This window comes from Bufo bufo, chromosome 6 (genome assembly GCF_905171765.1).
Source record: "Bufo bufo chromosome 6, aBufBuf1.1, whole genome shotgun sequence".
Taxonomy (NCBI): Eukaryota; Metazoa; Chordata; class Amphibia; order Anura; family Bufonidae; genus Bufo; species Bufo bufo.
In genome coordinates, this window is record NC_053394.1 from 175,841,017 (window position 1) to 175,867,284 (window position 26,268).

A 26,268-nucleotide genomic window follows, 5' to 3' on the forward strand; every position below is an offset into this window, starting at 1 on the left:
CCGATCCATCTATCAGTGGATCCGTAAAAATCATGCGGACGTCTGAATGGAGCTTTACAGGGGGGTAATCAATGACAGGGGGGTAATCAATGACAGGGGGGTGATCAGGGAGTCTATATGGGGTGATCACCACAGTCATTGATCACGCCCCTGTAAGGCTTCATTCAGACGTCCGGATGCGTTTTGCGGATCCGATCCATCTATCAGTGCATCCGTAAAAATCATGCGGACATCTGAATGGAGCTTTACAGGGGGGTAATCACCACAGTCATTGATCATGCCCCTGTAAGGCTTCATTCAGACGTCCGGATGCGTTTTGCGGATCCGATCCATCTATCAGTGCATCCGTAAAAATCATGCGGACATCTGAATGGAGCTTTACAGGGGGGTGATCAGGGAGTCTATATGGGGTGATCACCACAGTCATTGATCATGCCCCTGTAAGGCTTCATTCAGACGTCCGGATGCGTTTTGCGGATCGGATCCATCTATCAGTGCATCCGTAAAAATCATGCGGACGTCTGAATGGAGCTTTACAGGGGGGTGATCAATGACAGGGGTGTAATCAATGACAGGGGGGTGATCAGGGAGTCTATATGGGGTGATCACCACAGTCATTGATCACGCCCCTGTAAGGCTTCATTCAGACGTCCGGATGCGTTTTGCGGATCCGATCCATCTATCAGTGGATCCGTAAAAATCATGCGGACGTCTGAATGGAGCTTTACAGGGGGGTAATCAATGACAGGGGGGTAATCAATGACAGGGGGGTAATCAGGGAGTCTATATGGGGTGATCAGGGGCTAATAAGGGGTTAATAAGTGACGGGGGGGGGGTGTAGTGTAGTGTAGTGGTGCTTGGTGCTACTTTACTGAGCTACCTGTGTCCTCTGGTGGTCGATCCAAACAAAGGGGACCACCAGAGGACCAGGTAGCAGGTATATTAGACGCTGTTATCAAAACAGCGTCTAATATACCTGTTAGGGGTTAAAAAAAACACATCTCCAGCCTGCCAGCGAACGATCGCCGCTGGCAGGCTGGAGATCAACTCTCTTACCTTCCGTTCCTGTGAGCGCGCGCGCCTGTGTGCGCGCGTTCACAGGAAATCTCGGCTCACGCGAGATGACGCCTATTGGCGTTAGTGTGACCTGGGAGCGCCGCAGAAATGACGCCTTTCGGCGTTAGCGTGGCGGGAAGTGGTTAAAGCTCAGCACCAAGCATTGTTGGTCGTTATCAGGTTTAAATTATCTGGCCAAAGAAAACAAACAAAAAGAAAACTTATACAGGGAGTGCAGAATTATTAGGCAAGTTGTATTTTTGAGGATTAATTTTATTATTGAACAACAACCATGTTCTCAATGAACCCAAAAAACTCATTAATATCAAAGCTGAATATTTTTGGAAGTAGTTTTTAGTTTGTTTTTAGTTTTAGCTATTTTAGGGGGATATCTGTGTGTGCAGGTGACTATTACTGTGCATAATTATTAGGCAACTTAACAAAAAACAAATATATACCCATTTCAATTATTTATTTTTACCAGTGAAACCAATATAACATCTCAACATTCACAAATATACATTTCTGACATTCAAAAACAAAACAAAAACAAATCAGTGACCAATATAGCCACCTTTCTTTGCAAGGACACTCAAAAGCCTGCCATCCATGGATTCTGTCAGTGATTTGATCTGTTCACCATCAACATTGCGTGCAGCAGCAACCACAGCCTCCCAGACACTGTTCAGAGAGGTGTACTGTTTTCCCTCCTTGTAAATCTCACATTTGATGATGGACCACAGGTTCTCAATGGGGTTCAGATCAGGTGAACAAGGAGGCCATGTCATTAGATTTTCTTCTTTTATACCCTTTCTTGCCAGCCACGCTGTGGAGTACTTGGACACGTGTGATGGAGCATTGTCCTGCATGAAAATCATGTTTTTCTTGAAGGATGCAGACTTCTTCCTGTACCACTGCTTGAAGAAGGTGTCTTCCAGAAACTGGCAGTAGGACTGGGAGTTGAGCTTGACTCCATCCTCAACCCGAAAAGGCCCCACAAGCTCATCTTTGATGATACCAGCCCAAACCAGTACTCCACCTCCACCTTGCTGGCGTCTGAGTCGGACTGGAGCTCTCTGCCCTTTACCAATCCAGCCACGGGCCCATCCATCTGGCCCATCAAGACTCACTCTCATTTCATCAGTCCATAAAACCTTAGAAAAATCAGTCTTGAGATATTTCTTGGCCCAGTCTTGACGTTTCAGCTTGTGTGTCTTGTTCAGTGGTGGTCGTCTTTCAGCCATGTCTCTGAGTATTGCACACCTTGTGCTTTTGGGCACTCCAGTGATGTTGCAGCTCTGAAATATGGCCAAACTGGTGGCAAGTGGCATCTTGGCAGCTGCACGCTTGACTTTTCTCAGTTCATGGGCAGTTATTTTGCGCCTTGGTTTTTCCACACGCTTCTTGCGACCCTGTTGACTATTTTGAATGAAACGCTTGATTGTTCGATGATCACGCTTCAGAAGCTTTGCATTTTTAAGAGTGCTGCATCCCTCTGCAAGATATCTCACTATTTTTGACTTTTCTGAGCCTGTCAAGTCCTTCTTTTGACCCATTTTGCCAAAGGAAAGGAAGTTGCCTAATAATTATGCACACCTAATATAGGGTGTTGATGTCATTAGACCACACCCCTTCTCATTACAGAGATGCACATCACCTAATATGCTTAATTGGTAGTAGGCTTTCGAGCCTATACAGCTTGGAGTAAGACAACATGCTTAAAGAGGATGATGTGGTCAAAATACTCATTTGCCTAATAATTCTGCACTCCCTGTACTCAACTCTTTCCAGTGCTGCAGGTCTGGTTTCTGGGGCTTCCTGTCCATGTTGGACCGGAAGTGATCACATCATGGCCATCATTCACGTGACCGCTCAGCCAGTCACTGGCCTCAGCGGTGAAGTGGTTATGTGAACGATAAATGTGATGGCATGGAACAGAGGGACCTTTCACAGACGAATAAACGTTTTTCTTTGTTTTATAAGCCTGACTGCTGCCTGGCCAATTTTAAAAAGTGTCAAATAACGCCTTTAATGGCATGACAAGTGTAAGGTAGTATCTACTGTGATGACTGACACACGAGTCCGTGCAGTATGACAATAAATAGATTATCTCATTTGTATACATTCCTAGATTCTGCTGTGAGGGATTGGTGTAAGGTACAAACTGCTTGAACCCTCACATCAAACTATGGCTTAATGGAAACTTGTCTGCACATTCCTGCTGCCATATGCACGGGCGGTGTGACCTGGAGATACATGCTCTGATGCAATTAAACTCTTCTCTAAATCCTTGCAGCATTTTAGAGAAGTGATAGTTTTAACACTAGCTGAAGGCCATCGGTCAAAAGCTGAAGTCAGGTAGGGAGGTGCAGGAGGGGAGCTGCCATAGTCAGACTTCCATCCAGTGCTGCAATGCTTTAAAGTAAGGCTACTTTCACATCTGCGTTTTCCTTTCTGGTATTGAGAGCCGCTATAGGATTTCAAAACTGGAGGAAAGCGCTTCAGTTTTCTCTCCATTCATTGTCAATGGGGACAAAACTGAACTGAACCGAGTGCACCAAAATGCATTCCGTTCCATTGCATTCCTAGACGTACACAAAAGGGCTGCAAGCTGCGTTTTTGAGTGTGTCATGGAATACGGAGCAAGACGGATCCGTTTTTTAAGACACAAACAAAAGCAGATCCGGCGCCCATTGACTTACAATGGATTTGGTGCAGAATCAGTCTTGTTTATTTGGGAGATTACAAAACCAGATCCGTTCTGAACGGATACAGACGGTTGTATTATATACCGGATGCGTTTTTGCTGATCCCCTGACAGATCCAGCAAAAACGAAGATGTGAAAGTAGCCGTAGTTTACATTTATCATCCAGACACCTCCCAATGGCGCTCACCTCTCCAGTCAGCAGCTCTGTGATCTTGTTGGTGAGGTCCAGGATCTCCTGATAGTTGTCTCTCTCATGTGTCAGTGAATGAGGTGGAGACATCATGATAGGATCCTGGTTCCTGCTCCATTCTTCTCCCTCTTCGGTTACATTCTTCACTACTATATAATCCTGTGCATGGAGAGAGACAATGATATCACTGTATACATTCCCTTCACCTCTCCAGTTATGTCCTTGGTTTATCTAGAAATACAAGACATTATATATGACATAATTTCCACCAGAATCCCTCACCTCTCCAGTCAGCAGGTAAATGATCTCTAGGGTGAAGTTTAATATTCTCTCAGCCATCTGTTTTCTGTCCTTGTCCATTCTTAGTAGATCAGTTAGGAGAATACCTATTTTTTAAAGGAACCAGAGAGGAAAAAGGAGGGCGAGTCGTATAAATGCTTGGAACTTGAATATGTTATATGAAGAACTTGAATATGTTATATGAATATCCCACAAGCTGTAAAATGACTTTCTGATAACATGCCACACACATGGCATCCCATGTAATGCCCTACAATACAGTACACAAATAATCACAGTAAGGCCAATTTCATATGTGTGCAATAGGGACGCAAGTGACATACCAACTGTGTGTCTAATAATCCAAAATCACAGCATGACAGACATGTATGATGTAGTTAGTCCAGTCATTAGACCCACGGTTAAGCTGTATTGAGCACAGCACTTAAAGGGTTGTCCGGGTTCAGAGCTGAACCCGGAAATACCCATAATTTCACCCAGGCAGCCCCCCTACCCCCCGACTTGAGCATCGGATAGCGCAGGGCAAGGGCTCTTTTATTTACCACAACACACTGCCGGACAGAGGCTTCCGCCCAGCAGTGTGTTTGGTGACATCACCGGCTCTGATGGGCGGGCTTTAGCGCTGCCCTAGTCATTTTACAGGCTAGGGCAGCGCTAAAGACCATCCATCAATGCCTGTGAAGGCACCGGAACTCCACAAAATGCTTTTGCCCGGCGCAATTTAACGCAGGGCAAAAGAGAGCATCAGAGCATGAAATGCTCCGTTTCTCTTGTCAGGGGAGCTGAACCTGGACAACCCCTTTAATGAGGCACTGCAGCACCTTCAGCCATATGATGGGGTTGTGAGTAGCTTTATCCACACAGTCTGATATTGTAACCTTGGAAAACATCTTAAACCCCTTTATGCACCATGACATGTCACAGATGTGCAAGGAGCTGAGTCCAGCTATGTTAAACAGCTGACACCTGCCTGCAGCGGCCAGGATCAGAGATAACTTCGATCCCGGCCATTTCACTGCCGGGAATGGGAGTTGAGCTGCATTAACCCAGCATGGCCACTACTCTCCGAATGGAGCTGTGCTTCAGGCGCCTTTCTCAGTGGAGATCCGATGCCTGCAGATAACAGTTAATTATTGGGGGTGCTAGGTATCAGAACTAGGGATCGACCGATTATCGGTTTGGCCGATATTATCGGCCGATATTGAGGATTTTGAACGTTATCGGTATCGGCATCTATTTTGCCGATATTCCGATAACGTATTGGGAACACAGAACGCGCTGCTCTCAGCGCGTTCTGTGTTCCCTCCGCAGCACAGGGGAGAAGGAAGCCGTGTCTCCCTCCCCCTGTGCTGCTGCTGCTGCCGCTGCCTCCAATGACAGGACGGAAGACAAGAGGAGGGGAGGGGCTGTGGCCGCTGCGCCACCAATGAAGATGAGTCTTTCATTAATTCAAATACAGGAGGCGGGAGCTGACTGCAGAATCACATAGCCGGCTCCCGACCTCTATGAACGGCAGCTGTGGTCCGCGATAGTTAACCTCTTAGGTGCCGCGGATCGCAGCTACCGCTCATAGAGGTCGGGAGCCGGCTATGTGATTCTGCAGCCAGCTCCCGCCTCCTGTATGTGAAAGAGAGGTATCTTCATTGGTGGCGCAGTGCGCCCCCCCCCCCTCAAGCCCCCTAGTATTAATCATTGGTGGCGCAGTGCGCCCCCCCCCAAGCCCCCCAGCATTAAAGGGAATCTGTCACTAGCAATGTTTAATTTTTTTTTTTTCATGGATCCATGTTTAATAAAGTGCCTTTTTTCCATCTGTGTTCTTCTTTTCCATGTCAGTCTTGTCCTTTCTTCTAAAAATCGATTCTTAGGATATGCAAATGACGCTGTAAGGAACCCAGAGGGGCGTTTTTCTTTCTCCACGGTGCCCAGGAACGCCCCTCTGAAGTGCCGTGCCCGCCTAAATATGAAAACTACTAACGCCTCCATGTTTAGCTGAATCGCCTCCCAGAGGCGCGGCTAAGTCCTCAACACCCCCCCTCCTCCTCCTCAGCGCCGCGCTCTGCGAACACCCGATCCTCCTCTCGTCGGCGTCCCAAATCCCGCGCAGGCGCAGTGCCGGCGATTGCCTGCGCTCTGATAATACGGCTGATTGCAATAGCTTCAACATCGTCACTGGGCATGCGCCGAGCCCAGTGACGATGTTGAAGCTGTTGCCCTCAGCCGTATTATCAGAGCGCAGGCAATCGCCGGCACTGCGCAGGATTTGTGACGCCGACGAGAGGAGGATCGGGTGTTCGCAGAGCGCGGCGCTGAGGAGGAGGAGGGGGGGTGAATGTTGAGGACTTAGCCGCGCCTCTGGGAGGCGATTCAGCTAAACATGGAGGCGTTAGTAGTTTTCATATTTAGCCGGGCACGGCACTTCAGAGGGGCGTTCCTGGGCACCGTGGAGAAAGAAAAACGCCCCTCTGGGCTCCTTACAGTGTCATTTGCATATCCTAAGAATCGATTTTTAGAAGAAAGGACAAGACTGACATGGAAAAGAAGAACACAGATGGAAAAAAGGTACTTTATTAAACATGGATCCATGAAAAAAAAATTTTTAAACATTGCTAGTGACAGATTCCCTTTAATCATTGGTGGCGCAGTGCGCCCCCCACCCCAATAGTAAAAACATTGGTGGCGCCGTGCGCCCCCCCCCCAAGCCCCCTAGTATTAGTCATTGGTGGCGCAGTGCGCCCCCCACCCCCATCCCAATAGTAAAAACATTGGTGGCGCAGTGCGCCCCCCCCCCCCCCAGTTCTAATCATTGGTGGCAGTGGCCACAGGATCCCCTCTCCCCTGCTCCTCCGATCGGAGCCCCAGCAGTGTAAGCCTGGGGCTCCGATCGGTTACCATGGCAGCCAGGACGCTATTGAAGCCCTGGCTGCCATAGTCAGCTCCATGCTGCTGTGTGCACAGGGCAGCAGGGAGAGTGCGAGATCCTATTCACTCTGATAGAGATCTATCAGGGTGAATGGGACAAGGGTTCTAGTCCCTAAGGGGGCTAAAAGTTAGTAAAAAAAACAAAACACAAAAATATTAAAGGGGTTATCCCACTTTGCGTTTTTATACTTACCTGCTGCCACCGCGCGTTCACTTCCTGGATTCTGGCTGGGGGCGGGCTTCATCTTGATTGAAGTCTTCTCCCGGCCGGGCCGCGCGCTGGACTGAACGCGCACGCTGCCGCGCATGCGCAATGTGACTTATTTCTGGCCAGTATAGTACAGAGCCGGCGTGCGCGTTCGCAGCTCTGTACTATTCTGGCCGGGAAGAAGTCACCGTCGCGCACGCGCGGCAGCGTGCGCGTTCAGGACAGCGAGTGGCCCGGCTGGGAGAAAAGAAGAAGTCTTCTGGGCAAGCGCGACCATCGGGATTTTGCGGAAGAGCGGTGGTCGTAACCAGGGGAGACCGAGTCACAACAATAAGGTAAGTGGGGATGAATTTTCTCCTAATCGGTGGGAATTTGTTAATAAAGTATATTTACAAAAATGATCACTGTCAAATCATTAACAGATTTAACAGTGATCATTATGATGGGATAACCCCTTTAAGTATAAATGAAAAAGATTTACAAAAAAAATAAAATAATAATACACGTTAACAATAAACATTAATTTTCAGCAGATTTGTGTAGTAAATTTTTTTTTTCCTCAAAAATAAAAATACCCATAATATCGGTATAAATTATCGGCCTGAAAGTTGACAAATTATCGGTATCGGTATCGGCCCTAAAAAATCAATATCGGTCGATCCCTAATCAGAACCCACCGATCTTGAATACTAGAACAGATATGTCAGAAGAAGTGACAGGTTGAATCTTAACATTTTCATGACTGTGCATAGCATGCAATACACATCTATATTCCATATTTCTATACATATATATAGAAAATATATACACAGGGTGAGTCAGGACACACCCTTTTAACTGGTGTTATTTGTAGAAAACTGACTTCCAATGAGTTAAACTGGGAAGGAGGCCGCATTTTATTTAGTGGAGGAAATGTTTTTGTCTGCCATTTTGAAATCAGCCATATTATTTTCAGATCAGGTTTCGTCCAATGGGAAGGGGGTCATGTGACATATCATGCTCCGTGAGCAGACAGAGTAGTATTGTAGTGCAAAACAGAAGCCCTAGGCTAGGGCTTTAAGGATGGATTCTCACTAGTGATGAGCGAGCTTGTGGTTCGGGTTATCCAAGAATTCCATTATGGATTTTGCTACTACGGACCATAAGTTATGGTAGCGGAATCCATAACGAAATTCTTAAAAAAAAAAAAACAACGAACCACGTACGCCAAACTTGAAACACAAGTTCACTCAACACTAGCTCTCAGCATATTGTGGATGGCACACAACTTTAAGAGTGTGTAACAGATAGACGTTCCCCCCTCCACAGCCTCCGACCAATTAATACTTTAACGGATCGGAAGACAATTTTCTATAAATTACACCACTTAAAAGAGGTGCCCTGACGTTTGCATCACCCAGTGTGCTTCTGTAATATATATATATATATATATATATATATATATATATATATATATACACACACACAATTGATACACATAAAAACACTATATACGGCTATATAACATATGTACAGATAGGTACAATACTAGTATTACAAAGGTAAACTGTATATTACAACCACACTATACATGCATTATTATGAATGAATACAAGTCACCCTATCCTGATCACTAACCTATCAGTGCAGTAAAGCCTAGAGTGTACGGCCTCTCGGGAGGTCTAGGTCACATCTACACACACAAGATGCCAAGGAGCTAAAGGACCTTTGAAGATACCTTGGTCATGTGACCAGTCACATATGTGGGAGGAGTCAGGCTCTATCCGTGTACAGAATGGAGTTGCTCCCGGTGGGTTACGTCATGGGAAGGGGCGGGGCCTCTCGGGAGGTTCTGCGCATCATTTCTGATGAAGGGATTGAGGTCCTCTAGGTGGATTCTGTGTATGGAGGGGAGCAATGTTCTTTACATCGGACTGCATGTTGTCGGAGGAGACAGGGGAGTAACTCGTGTTTACCGGGGGCATTGTATTGAGGAGACTGAATGGGGGGTGATGTTTTTACATGGCACTGTATGTTGACTAAAGTGAGGGAAGTGATGTTCTTTACATGGGACTGAATGTTGTAGGGGGCTGAAGAAAAGTTTGTGATGTTCTTTACATGGGACTGAATGTTGTAGGGGGCTGAAGAAAGGTTTGTGATGTACTTTACATGGGACTGAATGTTGGAGGTGGGGGGTGAAGAAAGGTGAGTGATGTGCTTTACATGGGACTGAATGTTGGAGGGAGCTGAAGAAAGGTGAGTGATGTGTTTTACTTGGGACTGAATGTTGGAGGGGCTGAAGAAAGGTGAGTGATGTGTTTTACTTGGGACTGAATGTTGGAGGGGCTGAAGAAAGGTGAGTGATGTGTTTTACTTGGGACTGAATGTTGGAGGGGCTGAAGAAAGGTGAGTGATGTGTTTTACTTGGGACTGAATGTTGGAGGGGCTGAAGAAAGGTGAGTGATGTGTTTTACTTGGGACTGAATGTTGGAGGGCTGAAGAAAGGTGAGTGATGTGTTTTACTTGGGACTGAATGTTGGAGGGGCTGAAGAAAGGTGAGTGATGTGTTTTACTTGGGACTGAATGTTGGAGGGCTGAAGAAAGGCGAGTGATGTGTTTTACTTGGGACTGAATGTTGGAGGGCTGAAGAAAGGTGAGTGATGTGTTTTACTTGGGACTGAATGTTGGAGGGCTGAAGAAAGGTGAGTGATGTGTTTTACTTGGGACTGAATGTTGGAGGGCTGAAGAAAGGTGAGTGATGTGTTTTACTTGGGACTGAATGTTGGAGGGCTGAAGAAAGGCGAGTGATGTGTGTTACTTGGGACTGAATGTTGGAGGGGCTGAAGAAAGGTGAGTGATGTGTTTTACTTGGGACTGAATGTTGGAGGGCTGAAGAAAGGCGAGTGATGTGTTTTACTTGGGACTGAATGTTGGATGGCTAAGGAAAGGTGAGTGATGTGTTTTACTTGGGACTGCATGTTGGAGGGCTGAAGAAAGGTGAGTGATGTGTTTTACTTGGGACTGAATGTTGGAGGGCTGAAGAAAGGTGAGTGATGTTTTTTACTTGGGACTGAATGTTGGAGGGCTAAAGAAAGGTGAGTGATGTGTTTTACTTGGGACTGAATGTTGGAGGGCTGAAGAAAGGTGAGTGATGTGTTTTAGTGGGACTGAATGTTGGAGGGCTGAAGAAAGGTGAGTGTTGTGTTTTACTTGGGACTGAATGTTGGATGGCTAAGGAAAGGTGAGTGATGTGTTTTACTTGGGACTGAATGTTGGAGGGCTGAAGAAAGGTGAGTGATGTGTTTTACTTGGGACTGAATGTTGGAGGGCTGAAGAAAGGTGAGTGATGTGTTTTACTTGGGACTCAATGTTGGAGGGGGCAGAAAAGAGATGAGTGATGTCTTTGCAAGGTACAGTATGTTGGAGGGGGCAGAGGAGAGGAAGTGTTTTTTTTCTACATGAGACTGTGTTGGAGAATGAAGAAAGGGAATGAAGAGAACGAATATAATAAACATAAATACAAATATGGGTATAATTAGTTTCATGTATTCGTTAGACATGTAATAAACACATATTCCACATATAGAGGTGTATAGTGAGCTCTCTGTGCTTCCTAGAGGGGGAATGAACAGGATATATGTGTAGTTTATAGTGGAAAGAACACATATTCCACATACACTACTCACAAAAAGTTAGGGATATTTGGCTTTCCGGTGACAATTATGGAAAACGTTCACGCTACAGTGATATATCAAGAAAGTAGGACATTTAAGTAGAAGCAGCAATGGTGATTTCCTCATCTCAAACAATTTATTGAAACAAAAGCCAACAACAGTGGTGGGTACCCCCACAAAAATGTCAGTGTCTCAGTAACTTGTCATGTGGCCTTGAGCATCAATTACAACTTGACAACAACGTCTCATGCTGTTCACAAGTCGACTTATTGTCTGCTCAGGCATTACATCCCTCTCTTCTTGAAGGGTGGCCCTCAGGTCATTGAGGTTTCGGGGTACAGAGTTACGAGCCTCTACACGGCGACTGAGCGGATCTCATAGGTTTACAATGGGATTCAGGTCTGGAGAATGAATGTAAAGGCCACTCCATTTGAGGTACCCCAGTCTCCAGCAGCCGTTCCCTAATGATGCGACCTCGATGAGCTGGCACATTGTCATCCATGAAGATGAAATTAGGCCTGTGTTGTTCATGCAGAGGCACAATGACTGGATTAATGATGTTATTCAGGTAATATGGGCTTGTCACTGTACCATTCACAAAGTGTAGGGCAGTTCTGCATTGACTAGACACACCTGCCCACACTGTAACACCACCACCACCACCAAAGGCTCATCTGGTGACAACAGTGGCTAATGCATAGCGCTCTCCTGGACGTCTCCAACATCGTTGGGGGCCATCAATTATGCTTAGCGTGAAACGACTTTCATCAGTGAACAGCACTGAGGCCCACTGGTCCATCGTCCAACGTAGATGCTCCCTGGCCCATGCAAGACGATGTTTGCTATGCCTGCTAGTGTGGTCAGGTACCCTTGTAGGTCGCCTAGCACACAGACCACGCAGATGTAAATGGTTTTGAATGGTCTGTCATGACACTTGGGTGCCTCTCACCTGCCTTAACTCCTTAAGGACACAGCCATATTTCACCTTAAAGAGGACCTTTCACTGATTATGACAATGTGAACTAAGTATACAGACATGGAGAGCGGCGCCCGGGGATCTCACTGCACTTACTATTATCCCCGGGCGCCGCTCCGTTCTCCCGCTATGCCCTCCGGTATCTTCGGTCACAAAGTTATGGTAGGCGGAGTCTGCCCTTGTTCTGCTGTAGCGCTGGCCAATCGCATTGCAGAGCTCACAGCCTGGGAGAAAATAACCTCCCAGGCTGTGAGCTCTGCAATGCGATTGGCCAGCGCTACAGCAGAACAAGGGCAGACTCCGCCTACCATAACTTAGTCTCCGCCTACCATAACTTAGTGACTGAAATCTCCGCCTAATATAAGTTACTGGGCGAAGATACCGGAGGGCATAACGGGAGAACGGAGCGGCGCCCAGGGAAAATAGTAAGTGCAGTGAGATCCCCGGGCGCCGCTCTCCATGTCTGTATACTTAGTTCACATTGTCATAATCGGTGAAAGGTCCTCTTTAAGGCCCAGGCCATTTTTTTGCAAATCTGACCAGTGTCACTTTAAGTGGCGATAACTTTAAAACGCTTTGACTTATCCAGGCCATTCTGAGATTTTTTTTGTCACATATTGTACTTCATGACACTGGTAAAATGAAGTAAAAAAAAAAAATCTTTTTTATAAAATTTCTTTACTTCTATAATACTTAGTAATACCTCCAAAAATAGTAATTACTTTACATTCCTCATATGTCTACTTCATGTTCATTTTAGGAATGATATTTTATTTTTTGGGGTTGTTACAAGGCTTAGAAGTTTAGAAGCAATTCTTGAAATTTTTCAGAAATTTTCAAAAACCCAATTTTTAGGGACCAGTTCAGGTCTGAAGTCACTTTGTGAGGCTTACATAATAGAAATCACCCAAAAATGACCCTATTCTAGAAACTACACCCCTCAAGGTATTCAAAACTGATTTTACAAACATCGTTAACCCTTTAGGTGTTCCACAAAAGTTAATGGCAAATGGAGATGAAATTTGAGAATTACATTTTTTGGGCAAATTTTCCATTTTAATAAATTTTTTCCAGTAACAAAGCAAGGTTTAACAGCCAAACAAAATGCTATATTTATTGGCCCGATTCTGTAGTTTGCAGAAACACCCCATATGTGGCCATAAACTACTGTACGGGCACACGGTAGGGTGTAGAGGGAAAGGTGCGCCGTGTGGTTTTTGGAAGGCAGATTTTGCTGGACTGGTTTCTTTACACCATGTCCCATTTGAAGCCCCCCTGATGCACCCCTAGAGTAGAAACTCCATAAAAGTGACCCCATTTTGGAAACTACGGGATAGGGTGGCAGTTTGGTTGGGACTATTCTTAGGGTGCATATGATTTTTGTTTGCTCTATATTACATTTTTGTGAGGCAAGGTTACCAAAAATAGAAATTCTGAAATTTCATCTCCATTTGCCATAAACTGTTGAGGAACACCTAAAGGGTTAATAAAGTTAGTAAAATCAGTTTTGAATACCTTGAGGGGTGTAGTTTCTTAGATGGGGTCGCTGTTATGGAGTTTCTACTCTAGGGGTGCTTCAGGGGGGCTTCAAATGGGACATGGTGCCAAAAAAAAAAGGCCATTAAAATCTGCCTTCCAGAAACCATACGGCGCTCCTTTCCTTCTGCGCCCTGCCGTTTGGTCATACAGCAGTTTACGACCACATATGGGGTGTTTCTGTAAACTGCAGAATCAGGGTAATGAATATTAAGTTTTGTTTGGCTGTTAACCCTTGCTTTGTTACTGGAAAAAAAACTGATTAAAATGGAAAATTTGCCAAAAATTGCTGTTTTGGCACCGTTTTTATAAAAAAAATTTAACCGTGTTCATCTGAGGGGTTAGGTCATGGGGTATTTTTATAGAGCAGATTCTTACCGACGCAGCGATACCTAATATGTCTACTTTGTTTTAATTTATTTATGTTTTACACTATATTATCTTTTTATAAACAAAAAAAACAAACATTTTAGTATCTCCATAGTCTAAGAGTCAGTTTTTTTGATCGCTTGCTATTACAATTTTTGTTATGTAAGGTGACAAAAAAATACCTTTTTTTGCACCTTTTTTATTTTTTGACCGTGTTCATCTGAGGGGTTAGGTCATGGGGTATTTTTATAGAGCAGATTCTTACGGACGTGGCGATACCTAATATGTAAACTTTTTTTATTTATTTTAGTTTTACTAAATAATATATTTTTTTATTTTTTTGGGGGGTTTTAGTGTCTCAAGTCGGAGAACCATAGTTTTTTATCCGATTGTCAGTGGCTAAATTGGGGAAGGGGAATATAAATTTAGTACTCCATAGAAGTGTGGTACTCCCTGAAGCAACCGTCAATGCAGAGGCCCGGATGATCGGGGCACGTGTCACACTGAGTAGTGGTGTCCTTCCGTATCCCCCTCCTGTGACACACTCTGCACTTTTTTGGGGTCCTTCCCTTCTTTCCAGTTTGGGGGACCACACCTGGAAAGTGTTGGCCAGGGACAATCCGGGCGCCTCCAGTTCCAGAGGTACTCCGGCCTGTTCTTTCCCGGTCAGAAAAGATCAGGGCCTTGAGGACTGCCTCATAAAACTGGAGGAATTTCCCCGTGTTGCCAGCGCTCCGGGACAGCACAAAAGAGTTGTACAAGGCACCCTGTACTAAGTAGACCGCAACTTTTTTGTACCATGCCCGGGTTTTGCGCTTGGCATTATATGGCTTGAGGACTTGATCAGAGAGATCAACTCCTCCCATATACCGATTGTAGTCGACGATACAATCGGGCTTGAGGACCGTTGCCGCAGTACCTCGCACAGGGACAGGGGTGATGCCGTTAATGTGAATTGTGGACAGTACAAGGACATCCCTCTTGTCCTTATATCTGACTAGCAACAGGTTTCCACTGGTAAGGGCACGGGTCACACCCCTGGGGATAGGTACCTGGAGGGGGTGGGCATTGAGGCCGCGTTGATTTTTCCGCACGGTCCCACAAGCGGACGTGGATCTGGCGGCAAGGGACTGGAACAAGGGGATACTAGTATAAAAGTTATCCACATACTTATCTAGCAGTGGGTGCATAAGGTCCCACACAAGTTTCCCGCTAACACCCAGAGTTGGGGGACATTCTGGGGGTTGAATACGGGAATCTCGCCCCTCGTACACACAAAACTTGTAAGTGTACCCTGAGGTACTCTCACAAAGTTTGTACAGCTTCACGCCATACCTCGCCCGCTTTGAGGGAACATACTGGCAGAAAACGAGTCTCCCCTTGAAAGCAATGAGAGACTCATCAACCGCGACCTCCCTTCCAGGTACATAGGCCTTCACAAATTTGGCCCCAAAGTGACCGGCCTGATTTTGTACAGGCGGTCATAGGCAGGATCACCTTGGGGGGGACATGCTGCATTATCTGAATAATGCAGGCATTTCCAGATGACCTCAAACCGGGTACGTGTCATGGCCGTACTGTAAAGTGGGGTCTGGTAGAGGACGTCCCCACTCCAGTAATGCCTGACACTAGGTTTTTTGACTAGGCCCATGTGCAGCACGAGGCCCCAAAACGTCCTCATCTCGGCTGCACTGACCGGAGTCCAGCCACTGGCCCTAGCCAAAAAGGAGCCCGGGTGTTGAGCAACGAACTGTTGGGCATACAGGTTCGTCTGCTCCACCATCAGGTTTACAAAGTGGTCACTGAAAAAAAGACTAAAGTAGTCGTATTCAGTGAAGCCCACTGTGGAAATCTTGATTCCTGGTTGGCCTACAAAATCAGGAATCGCAGGCTCAAAATGCTCTGGGGTATACCAGACAAGTTCACCGGCAGGGGGCTCTGGTAGACTTAACTGGTGGGCCGGAAAACTAGTACAAGCCCCAGAGCTGCTCGTACTAGTGTGGGCCACAGGGTCCCTAGCATGGCGGTCCCCTTGCTCCGCCTGGCGGCGTCTCCGCCGCCATAGGGGCTCATCATCATCGCTAGATGATGAGGAGGACGCGGATGACAAAAGGAAAATGGGGTCATCCTCATCCTCACTGGGGCTCTCGGACTCGGAGGCAAGCTGGGCGTATGCCTCCTCGGCCGAGAACGTCCGGCGGGCCATAGGGGAGTGTGTATGCGTGCGTGTTAAACTTTATTTAGTGTGCGTGTGTGTGGGGGCACAGGTGTTCACGAACTTACCCTAAACCTAACAGACAAAAAAAATAAAACTAACAAAAAAAAGGGCAAAAAATGTAAAAACAAATAAAAATTCAAACACGCTGATCAGCCATCCAAAGCTGATCAGCGGTGGGGTGTGCGATGCGCTAACAGTGGCCGGACGCTAAGAATGCCGGCCACAGCGTACGCAGAAGAAAAAAAAAAAACTGCTGTGCTGTGGACCCCAGACACCCGATTTAGGGTGATGCAATCAAAAACTTCCACTAACTTTCCCTGAATATCCCTGCCTAACCTAACCTGTCCCTAACCTTTCCCTAAATACCTTGGTGAAGGTGGTGCACTGATTGGGGTGCTGGGGCACAGATAGGGGTGGTGGCTGATGATCCCTGAAGCTCTGACGTGCAGCGCTGTAATTTGAATGGCCCAGCCGACCAATTAGAGCCGATCCTGAGAGGTGATGTCACCATTACCTCTCGGGGGGGGGGGGGGGGGGGGGGGAAAGTCACAGGACCCCCCGGCGCATTGTCCCAGTGTGCCTGCTCAATAATTTACGCCCTATGTCCGGAACAGGTTAACGCACCCAAGTGCTGCCCTTTTGGGTGTTTCACTTTGTATCATTTAATTTAGAATTTAAAAAACCTACATTGGGATAAAAGTAGTTTTAGCAATTTTGTGTGATAAAAGGCCATGTAAAAAACAATTTTGAAGATAAAATTTTCTTTATTGTGTTCTTGGGAGCACTACATCGGAGGTAAAACCATAGCTACAGTCTGAACAGTGAAATGGCATTTCTTCATATGATGAGCAAGATTTGATCTACGGTTATAACATTTCCCACATTCTGAACATGAATATGGTTTCTCTCCTGTATGGATTAGCTGATGTTTAACAACATTAGACTTTTGGCTAAAACATTTCCCACATTCTGGACATGAATATGGCTTCTCCTTTGTGTGAGTTCTCTTGTGTTTAACCAGATCCGACTTGTAACTAAAACATTTCTCACATTGTGAACATGAATATGGTTTCTCTCCTGTGTGAATTCTCCGATGTTCATTAAGACTTGATTTTTGTGTGAAGCATTTCCCACATTCAGAACATGGAAATGGCTTCTCCCCTGTGTGACACTTCTGATGTCTAATAAGACTTGATTTCTTTATAAAACATTTCTCACATTCTGAACATGAAAATGGCTTCTCCCCTGTATGGATTTCCCGATGTTTAACAAGACTTGACTTGTGGCTAAAGCATTTTACACATTCCGGACATGCATATGGTTTTTCCCCTGTGTGAGTCCTCTGATGTTCTATAACACACAATTTTGTTGCAAAGCGCTTTCCACATTCAGAACATAAATACGGCTTCTCCCCTGTATGAGTTCTCTGATGTGCAAGAAGGGCTGATATCTGGGTAAAACATTTTTCACATTCAGAACAGAAGTATGGTTTCTCCCCTGTATGAGTTCTTTGGTGTACAATGAGATCAGATTTTTGTTGAAAACCTTTCTCACATTCTGAGCATGAAAATCTCTCCTCCTTTCTGTGCCGTCTTTGATGTACAATGAGATCTGATTTCTGTCTAAAACATTTCCCACATTCTGAACATGAAAATGGTTTCTCCCCTGTATGAATTTTCTGATGCATAAGAAGACTTGATTTTTGCATAAAACATTTCCCACATTCAGAACATTTAAAAGGTTTCTCTCCTGTGTGAATTCTTTGATGTACAACAAGATCTGATTTCTGGTGAAAACCTTTATCGCATTCTGGACATGAAAATGGCTCCTCCCCACGGTGCCTTCTTTGATGTTTAAAAAGAACTGATTTCTGGCGAAACCTTTTCCCACATTCTGCACAAGAAAATGGTCTGTCATCTCTGTGAATTCTTTGATGCATAGAAAGATTATATTTATTTTTAAAATGCTTCCCACATTCTGAACATGAATTCTCATCTCTGTGAATTCGTTCATGAACAGAAAGATTAGATTTATTTTTAAAATGTTTCCCACATTCAGAATGTGGAAATAATTTACCCCCTGAATCTCCAGTACTGTGGTTAACAATCGGTGGTTGAACAAATGAAGGTTCCTTGTGATTAGTGGAATCAGTTAATAGATCTCTGCTGTGAAGAACTGAAGGTATATTTGTGGTAAGAAGTGCTGCAGAATGTTCTCCATGATTGTCATCTGTGATACTGTTGTAGTTTACTTCATAATCAGGAGATAACACATTTTCCAAAGTGGTGTTGGTACAGTCATCTGTTGGACACAGAGACAGTTTTATTTTATCTTTTGCAAAACACAACACATTTTAAATGTAAAACTTTCCTACAAGTTTCCTATACAATGTCTAAAACATATAAAAAATAAAGGGGTTTTATAAGATATTTGTATTGATGACCTATGCTCAGGATATGTAATCAATATCAGATCAGCGGGAGTCCGAAAACCGGCACTCCTGCCAGTCAGCTGGTTGAAGACGAGGCTGTGCGCCGTACTAGCGCAGCCTTTCTTTCATTGTTTACCTGCTTGCTGTCCTCATTGCAGCAGTGAGCAGGTGTAAATACAATAAAGCCATCCAATTCAATTCAATAGGACGGCTCGTTCCTATACGAGTTTATAGGAACGAGCCGTCCCATTGACAAACCCTTTTACTGCCAATGACATATGTAAAATATAATGTCATTTTAAATGGTTACGGTAGCCAGAATATAAACAGTTTCCTTAAGTATAATTTTAAAGAAGAGAATCTCAGCTTATCAAAAGGGAGGCAGAATACATCTAAAATCAGGGTCAATAGAAAACATTTTACTTTTCTATCAGTGGGCAGGCCCTGATGCAATTGAGCTATAGGGGAGAGTTTTCTAGGCATGTTTTGTGACCTGTGCAGAGATCAGAAAGGAGCAGATAAGCAGCAATATTTCCAATTGTTAATCGTGGATCCTGTTATCCATACAGAAGTGTTACCTGTCACTGTATTCTGCCCGTTTTGATAATGAGAACAGCTACTGCAAAGTTATGTGTACAGAACAGGCACAGAGGTTAGCACTGGTGCTTTGCAGCACTGGGGTCCTAGGTTCGAATCTGACCAAGGACAACATCTGTAAGTAGTGTGAATGTTCTCTCCATATTTAGAGTGTGGAAGAAAATCTACACATAGACAATACTGATAAGGAACTCAGATTGTGAGCTCCACTGGGGACAGCAAGCAATGATAATGTCTGTAAAGCACTATGGAATATATTACTGCTATATAAGTGAGTAAAATACATATACCGTATTTTTCGCTTTATAAGACGCACCTGATTATAAGACGCACCTAGGTTTTTGAGGAGGAAAAAAAGAAGAAAAAAAATTTGAACCAAAAGGTGTGCTTTTGAACTAATGGTCTGGGGATGACACTGTTATGGGGCTCTGTGGATGACGCACTGTTATGGGGGATCTGTGGATGACGCACTGTTATGGGGGATCTGTGGATGACACACTGTTATGGGGGGGAAATCTGTGGATGATGCACTGTTATGGGGGGGGATCTATGGATGATGCACTGTTATGGGGGATGTGTGCTGTGACACATAGGGCCATGAGGGGGGCCAGGATAAGATGCTATATGTGTGGATGACACACATATAGCATCTTATGCTGGTCCCCCTCATGGCCCTATGTTTCACAGCATTACAGTACTTTATTCTTTGTATGTAAAATCTTTCTTTAATCCTGAATCAATCGCTCTCCTTTTGATAAACTAGCCTAATCGCCTGCATCAGTACTCACTTAACCACCTCAGCCCCCAGTGCTTAAACACCCTGAAAGACCAGGCCACTTTTTACACTTCTGACCTACACTACTTTCACCGTCTATTGCTCGGTCATGCAACTTACCACCCAAATTAATTTTACCTCCTTTTCTTCTCACTAATAGAGCTTTCATTTGGTGGTATTTCATTGCTGCTGACATTTTTACTTTTTTTGTTATTAATCGAAATTTAACGATTTTTTTGCAAAAAAATGACATTTTTCACTTTCAGTTGTAAAATTTTGCAAAAAAAACGACATCCATATATAAATTTTGCTCTAAATTTATTGTTCTACATGTCTTTGATAAAAAAAAAATGTTTGGGTAAAAAAAAAATGGTTTGGGTAAAAGTTATAGCGTTTACAAACTATGGTACAAAAATGTGAATTTCCGCTTTTTGAAGCAGCTCTGACTTTCTGAGCACCTGTCATGTTTCCTGAGGTTCTACAATGCCCAGACAGTACAAATACCCCACAAATGACCCCATTTCGGAAAGTACACACCCTAAGGTATTCGCTGATGGGCATAGTGAGTTCATAGAACTTTTTATTTTTTGTTACAAGTTAGCGGAAAATGATGATTTTTTTTTTTTTCTTACAAAGTCTCATATTCCACTAACTTATGACAAAAAATAAAAACTTCTATGAACTCACTATGCCCATCACGAAATACCTTGGGGTCTCTTCTTTCCAAAATTGGGTCACTTGTGGGGTGGTTATACTGCCCTGGCATTCTAGGGGCCCAAATGTGTGGTAAGGAGTTTGAAATCAAATTCTGTAAAAAATGACCTGTGAAATCCGAAAGGTGCTCTTTGGAATATGGGCCCCTTTGCCCACCTAGGCTGCAAAAAAGTGTCACACATCTGGTATCTCTGTATTCAGGAGAAGTTGAGGAATGTGTTTTGGGGTGTCTTTTTACATATACCCATGCTGGGTGAGATAAATATCTTGGTCAAATGCCAACTTTGTATAAAAAAATGGGAAAAGTTGTCTTTTGCCAAGATATTTCTCTCACCCAGCATGGGTATATGTAAAATGACACCCCAAAACACATTCCCCAACTTCTCCTGAGTACGGAGATACCAGATGTGTGACACTTTTTTGCAGCCTAGGTGGGCAAAGGGGCCCATATTCCAAAGAGCACCTTTCGGATTTCACAGGTCATTTTTTACAGAATTTGATTTCAAACTCCTTACCACACATTTGGGCCCCTAGAATGCCAGGGCAGTATAACTACCCCACAAGTGACCCCATTTTGGAAAGAAGACACCCCAAGGTATTCCGTGAGGGGCATGGCAAGTTCCTAGAATTTTTTATTTTTTGTCACAAGTTAGTGGAAAATGATGATTTTTATATATATTTTTTTTTTCATACAAAGTCTCATATTCCACTAACTTGTGACAAAAAATAAAAACTTCCATGAACTCACTATGCCCATCAGCGAATACCTTGGGGTCTCTTCTTTCCAAAATGGGGTCACTTGTGGGGTTGTTATACTGCCCTGGCATTCTAGGGGCCCAAATGTGTGGTAAGGAGTTTGAAATCAAATTCTCTAAAAAATGACCTGTGAAATCCGAAAGGTGCTCTTTGGAATATGGGCCCCTTTGCCCACCTAGGCTGCAAAAAAGTGTCACACATCTGGTATCTACGTACTCAGGAGAAGTTGGGGAATGTGTTTTGGGGTGTCTTTTTACATATACCCATGCTGGGTGAGATAAATATCTTGGCAAAAGACAACTTTTCCCATTTTTTTATACAAAGTTGGCATTTGACCAAGATATTTCTCTCACCCAGCATGGGTATATGTAAAATGACACCCCAAAACACATTCCCCAACTTCTCCTGAGTACGGCGATACCAGATGTGTGACACTTTTTTGCAGCCTAGATGCGCAAAGGTGCCCAAATTCCTTTTATGAGGGCATTTTTAGACATTTGGATACCAGACTTCTTCTCACGCTTTGGGGCCCCTAGAATGCCAGGGCAGTATAAATACCCCACATGTGACCCCATTTTGGAAAGAAGACACCCCAAGGTATTCAATGAGGGGCATGGCGAGTTCATAGAAATTTTTTTTTTTGGCACAAGTTAGCGGAAATTGATATTTTTAATTTTTTTCTCACAAAGTCTCCCGTTCCGCTAACTTGGGACAAAAATTTCAATCTTTCATGGACTCAATATGCCCCTCACGGAATACCTGGGGGTGTCTTCTTTCCGAAATGGGGTCACATGTGGGGTATTTATACTGCCCTGGCATTCTAGGGGCCGTAAAGCATGAGAAGAAGTCTGGAATATAAATGTCTAAAAAATTTTACGCATTTGGATTCCGTGAGGGGTATGGTGAGTTCATGTGAGATTTTATTTTTTGACACAAGTTAGTGGAATATGAGACTTTGTAAGAAAAAAAAAAAATAATTTCGCTAACTTGGGCCAAAAAAATGTCTGAATGGAGCCTTACAGAGGGGTGATCAATGACAGGGGGGTTATCAATGACAGGGGGGTGATCAATGACAGGGGGGTAATCAATGACAGGGGGGTGATCAGGGAGTCTATATGGGGTGATAACCACAGTCATTGATCACGCCCGTGTAAGGCTTCATTCAGACGTCCGTATGCGTTTTGCGGATCCGATCCATCTATCAGTGCATCCGTAAAAATCATGCGGACATCTGAATGGAGCTTTACAGGGGGGTAATCAATGACAGGGGGGTGATCAGGGAGTCTATATGGGGTGATAACCACAGTCATTGATCATGCCCCTGTAAGGCTTCATTCAGACGTCCGGATGCGTTTTGCGGATCCGATCCATCTATCAGTGCATCCGTAAAAATCATGCGGACATCTGAATGGAGCTTTAAAGGGGGGTAATCAATGACAGGGGGGTGATCAGGGAGTCTATATGGGGTGATAACCACAGTCATTGATCATGCCTCTGTAAGGCTTCATTCAGACGTCCGGATGCGTTTTGCGGATCCGATCCATCTATCAGTGGATCCGTAAAAATCATGCGGACGTCTGAATGGAGCTTTACAGGGGGGTAATCAATGACAGGGGGGTAATCAATGACAGGGGGGTGATCAGGGAGTCTATATGGGGTGATCACCACAGTCATTGATCACGCCCCTGTAAGGCTTCATTCAGACGTCCGGATGCGTTTTGCGGATCCGATCCATCTATCAGTGCATCCGTAAAAATCATGCGGACATCTGAATGGAGCTTTACAGGGGGTTGATCAATGACAGGGGTGTAATCAATGACAGGGGGGTGATCAGGGAGTCTATATGGGGTGATAACCACAGTCATTGATCACGCCCCTGTAAGGCTTCATTCAGACGTCCGTATGCGTTTTGCGGATCCGATCCATCTATCAGTGCATCCGTAAAAATCATGCGGACATTGAATGGAGCTTTACAGGGGGGTGATCAATGACAGGGGTGTAATCAATGACAGGGGGGTGATCAGGGAGTCTATATGGGGTGATCACCACAGTCATTGATCACGCCCCTGTAAGGCTTCATTCAGACGTCCGGATGCGTTTTGCGCATCCGATCCATCTATCAGTGCATCCGTAAAAATCATGCGGACATCTGAATGGAGCTTTACAGGGGGGTGATCAATGACAGGGGGGTGATCAGGGAGTCTATATGGGGTGATCACCACAGTCATTGATCACGCCCCTGTAAGGCTTCATTCAGACGTCCGGATGCGTTTTGCGGATCCGATCCATCTATCAGTGCATCCGTAAAAATCATGCGGACGTCTGAATGGAGCTTTACAGGGGGTTGATCAATGACAGGGGGGTAATCAATGACAGGGGGGTGATCAGGGAGTCTATATGGGGTGATCAGGGGTGATCAGGGGCTAATAAGGGGTTAATAAGTGACGGGGGGGGGGGGGGGTGTAGTGTAGTGTAGTGGTGCTTGGTGCTACTTTACTGAGCTACCTGTGTCCTCTGGTGGTCGATCCAAACAAAGGGGACCACCAGAGGACCAGGTAGCAGGTATATTAGACGCTGTTATCAAAACAGCGTCTAATATACCTGTTAGGGGTTAAAAAAATCACATCTCCAGCCTGCCAGTGAACGATCGCCGCTGGCAGGCTGGAGATCAACTCTCTTACCTTCCGTTCCTGTGAGCGCGCGCTCCTGTGTGCGCGCGTTCACAGGAAATCTCGCGTCTCGCGAGAGGACGCGCCGGCGCGTCCACCCAGAAGAGCAGGGCCGCCGCAAAGACGCAATCCTGCGTACGGCGGTCCTGAGGAGGTTAACAAGGTTCAAGTAGAGCTTCAACATGCAACAAGAAGAAATGGGAGTGAGACAAAACATTTTTTGAGCATTCAATTTAATGAAATCAACAAATAAACTGAAACAGGCTGTTTTTCAGCTGATCAAAAGTTTAGGACCACATGCCTATAAAAGGCCAAATCTGTGCAAAGATGTGGATTTATTGTCATTTTCTGTCAGGTAGTCACACGTTGTGATGGCAAACGCAAAAAACTCTCCCTTTTTGAACGTGGTCGGGTTGTTGAACTGCATAAGCAGGGTCTCTCACAGCGCGCCATCGCTGCTGAGGTGGGACGCAGTAAGACAGTCATTTGGAATTTCTTAAATGATACTGAGGGTTATGGAACAAAAAAGTCAAGTGGAAGACGCAAAAAATTTTCATCAGCACTGAGCCGGAGGATCCAATTGGCTGTCCCTCAAGACACTGGACGATCCTCGACCCAAGTTAAGGCCCTTACTGGTGCTGACTGCAGCCCCATAACCATCAGACGGCATCTGAGACTGAAGGACTTCAAAAACAAAAAACGTCTTCAAAGACCTCGTCTCCTTGAACGCAACAGACCTGCTCGTTTGGACTTTGCAAGAGAGCACCAAACATGGGACATTCAAAGGTGAAAGAAAGTTTTATTCTCTGATGAGAAAAAATTTAACCTTGATGGTCCTGATGGTTTCCAACGTTACTGGCATGACAAGCAGATCCCACCTGAGATGTTTTCTACGTGCCACAGTGGAGGGGGCGCCATAATGGTCTGGGGTGCTTTTTCCTTCAGTGGAACAATGAAGCTTCAGGAAGTGCAGGGGCGTCAAACGGCCGTTGGCTATGTGCAGATGTTGCAGAGAGCATTCCTCATGACTGAGGGCCCTCGTCTGTGTGGTAACGACTGGGTTTTTCAACAGGACAAGCTACAGTACACAGTGCCCGCAGGACAAGGGACTTCTTCCAGGAAAATAACATCACTCTTTTGGCCCATCCTGCGTGTTCCCCTGAACTAAATCTAATTGAGAACCTTTAGGGATGGATGGCAAGGGAAGTTTACAAAAATGGACAACAGTTCCAGACAGTAGATGGCCTTCGTGCGGCACCACTTGGAGAAATGTTCCCACTCACCTCATGGAAACGCTTGCATCAAGCATGCCGAAACAAATTTTTGAAGTGATAAACAATAACGGCGGAGCTACTCATTACTGAGTTCATGTTTGGAAGTTGGATTTCTGTTTTAGTTTTTTTTTTTTTTTTTTTGGAGGTGTGGTCCTAAACTTTTGATCAGCTGAAAAACAGCCTGTTTCAGTTTATTCGTTGTTTTCATTAAATTGAATGCGCAAAAAATGTTTTGTCACTCCCATTTCTTCTTGTTGCATGTTGAAGCTCTACTTGGAACCTTGTTAAGATCCAGCCATGCTGAATATGATTTTTTGCCATTTTTCAAGTGGTCTTAAACTTTTGATCAGGACTGTATGTACCTCTTCTGCAGCCTCTGCGCTGTTGCTTCTAGAACAAGGGGCTTCCACAGTCAGTTAATATGCCATAAAGTTCCAGAAGATGTTGTCACAGTTGGCATTAAACTGAGGCTTTGGTGATGTCTTTCTATGAACTGTCTGACCACGTTAAGGATTAATTAGTCAAGGATGATCTACCCTTGATGACCTAATCTCCCTAATAACCAGGGTTGATTTAAGTTTTCATCAAAGGTCTCAATAAAGGGATCTGCCGTTATTCTCTCTTAAAACCAACTTTAAAGAGTCACTGTACTTTCAAACAATTTCATTTAATAGAAAACTGTATAAATACAACATTTCTAAATCCGTTTGTTATAAAAATATTTTTGCATCCACCTGAAAAAAAACCTGTAAAGTCATGGCCAGTAGGGGTCTCACTTCCACTTAATTTGCAGTCTACTGCCTGTTGTCAGGCAAGTTGTCCCTAGTAAAAGAGACATAGAAGATGGCAGAGAGGAAAAGGGGAAGAGACATCCCTACTTCTGCGAGAAATGCATCTAGCTGTGCAACTGAGAAGGGGT

The 26,268-nt window shown here is 44.7% G+C and overlaps 1 protein-coding gene across 1 annotated transcript in view; it reads right to left on the minus strand.

Annotated features, from left to right (window-relative positions):
* Positions 1 to 26,268, minus strand: part of LOC121005610 (oocyte zinc finger protein XlCOF7.1-like) — a 110,121-nt gene that overhangs the window by 39,270 nt on the left and 44,583 nt on the right. The window contains exons 7-11 of the mRNA XM_040438386.1: positions 16,919 to 18,434; positions 10,081 to 10,200; positions 8,999 to 9,042; positions 4,237 to 4,340; positions 3,952 to 4,113 (exon numbers count right to left, since the gene is read on the minus strand). Of these exons, the coding sequence (XP_040294320.1) occupies positions 3,952 to 4,113; positions 4,237 to 4,340; positions 8,999 to 9,042; positions 10,081 to 10,200; positions 16,919 to 18,434 (1,946 nt within the window). The remainder of the gene's footprint in view (positions 1 to 3,951; positions 4,114 to 4,236; positions 4,341 to 8,998; positions 9,043 to 10,080; positions 10,201 to 16,918; positions 18,435 to 26,268) is intronic.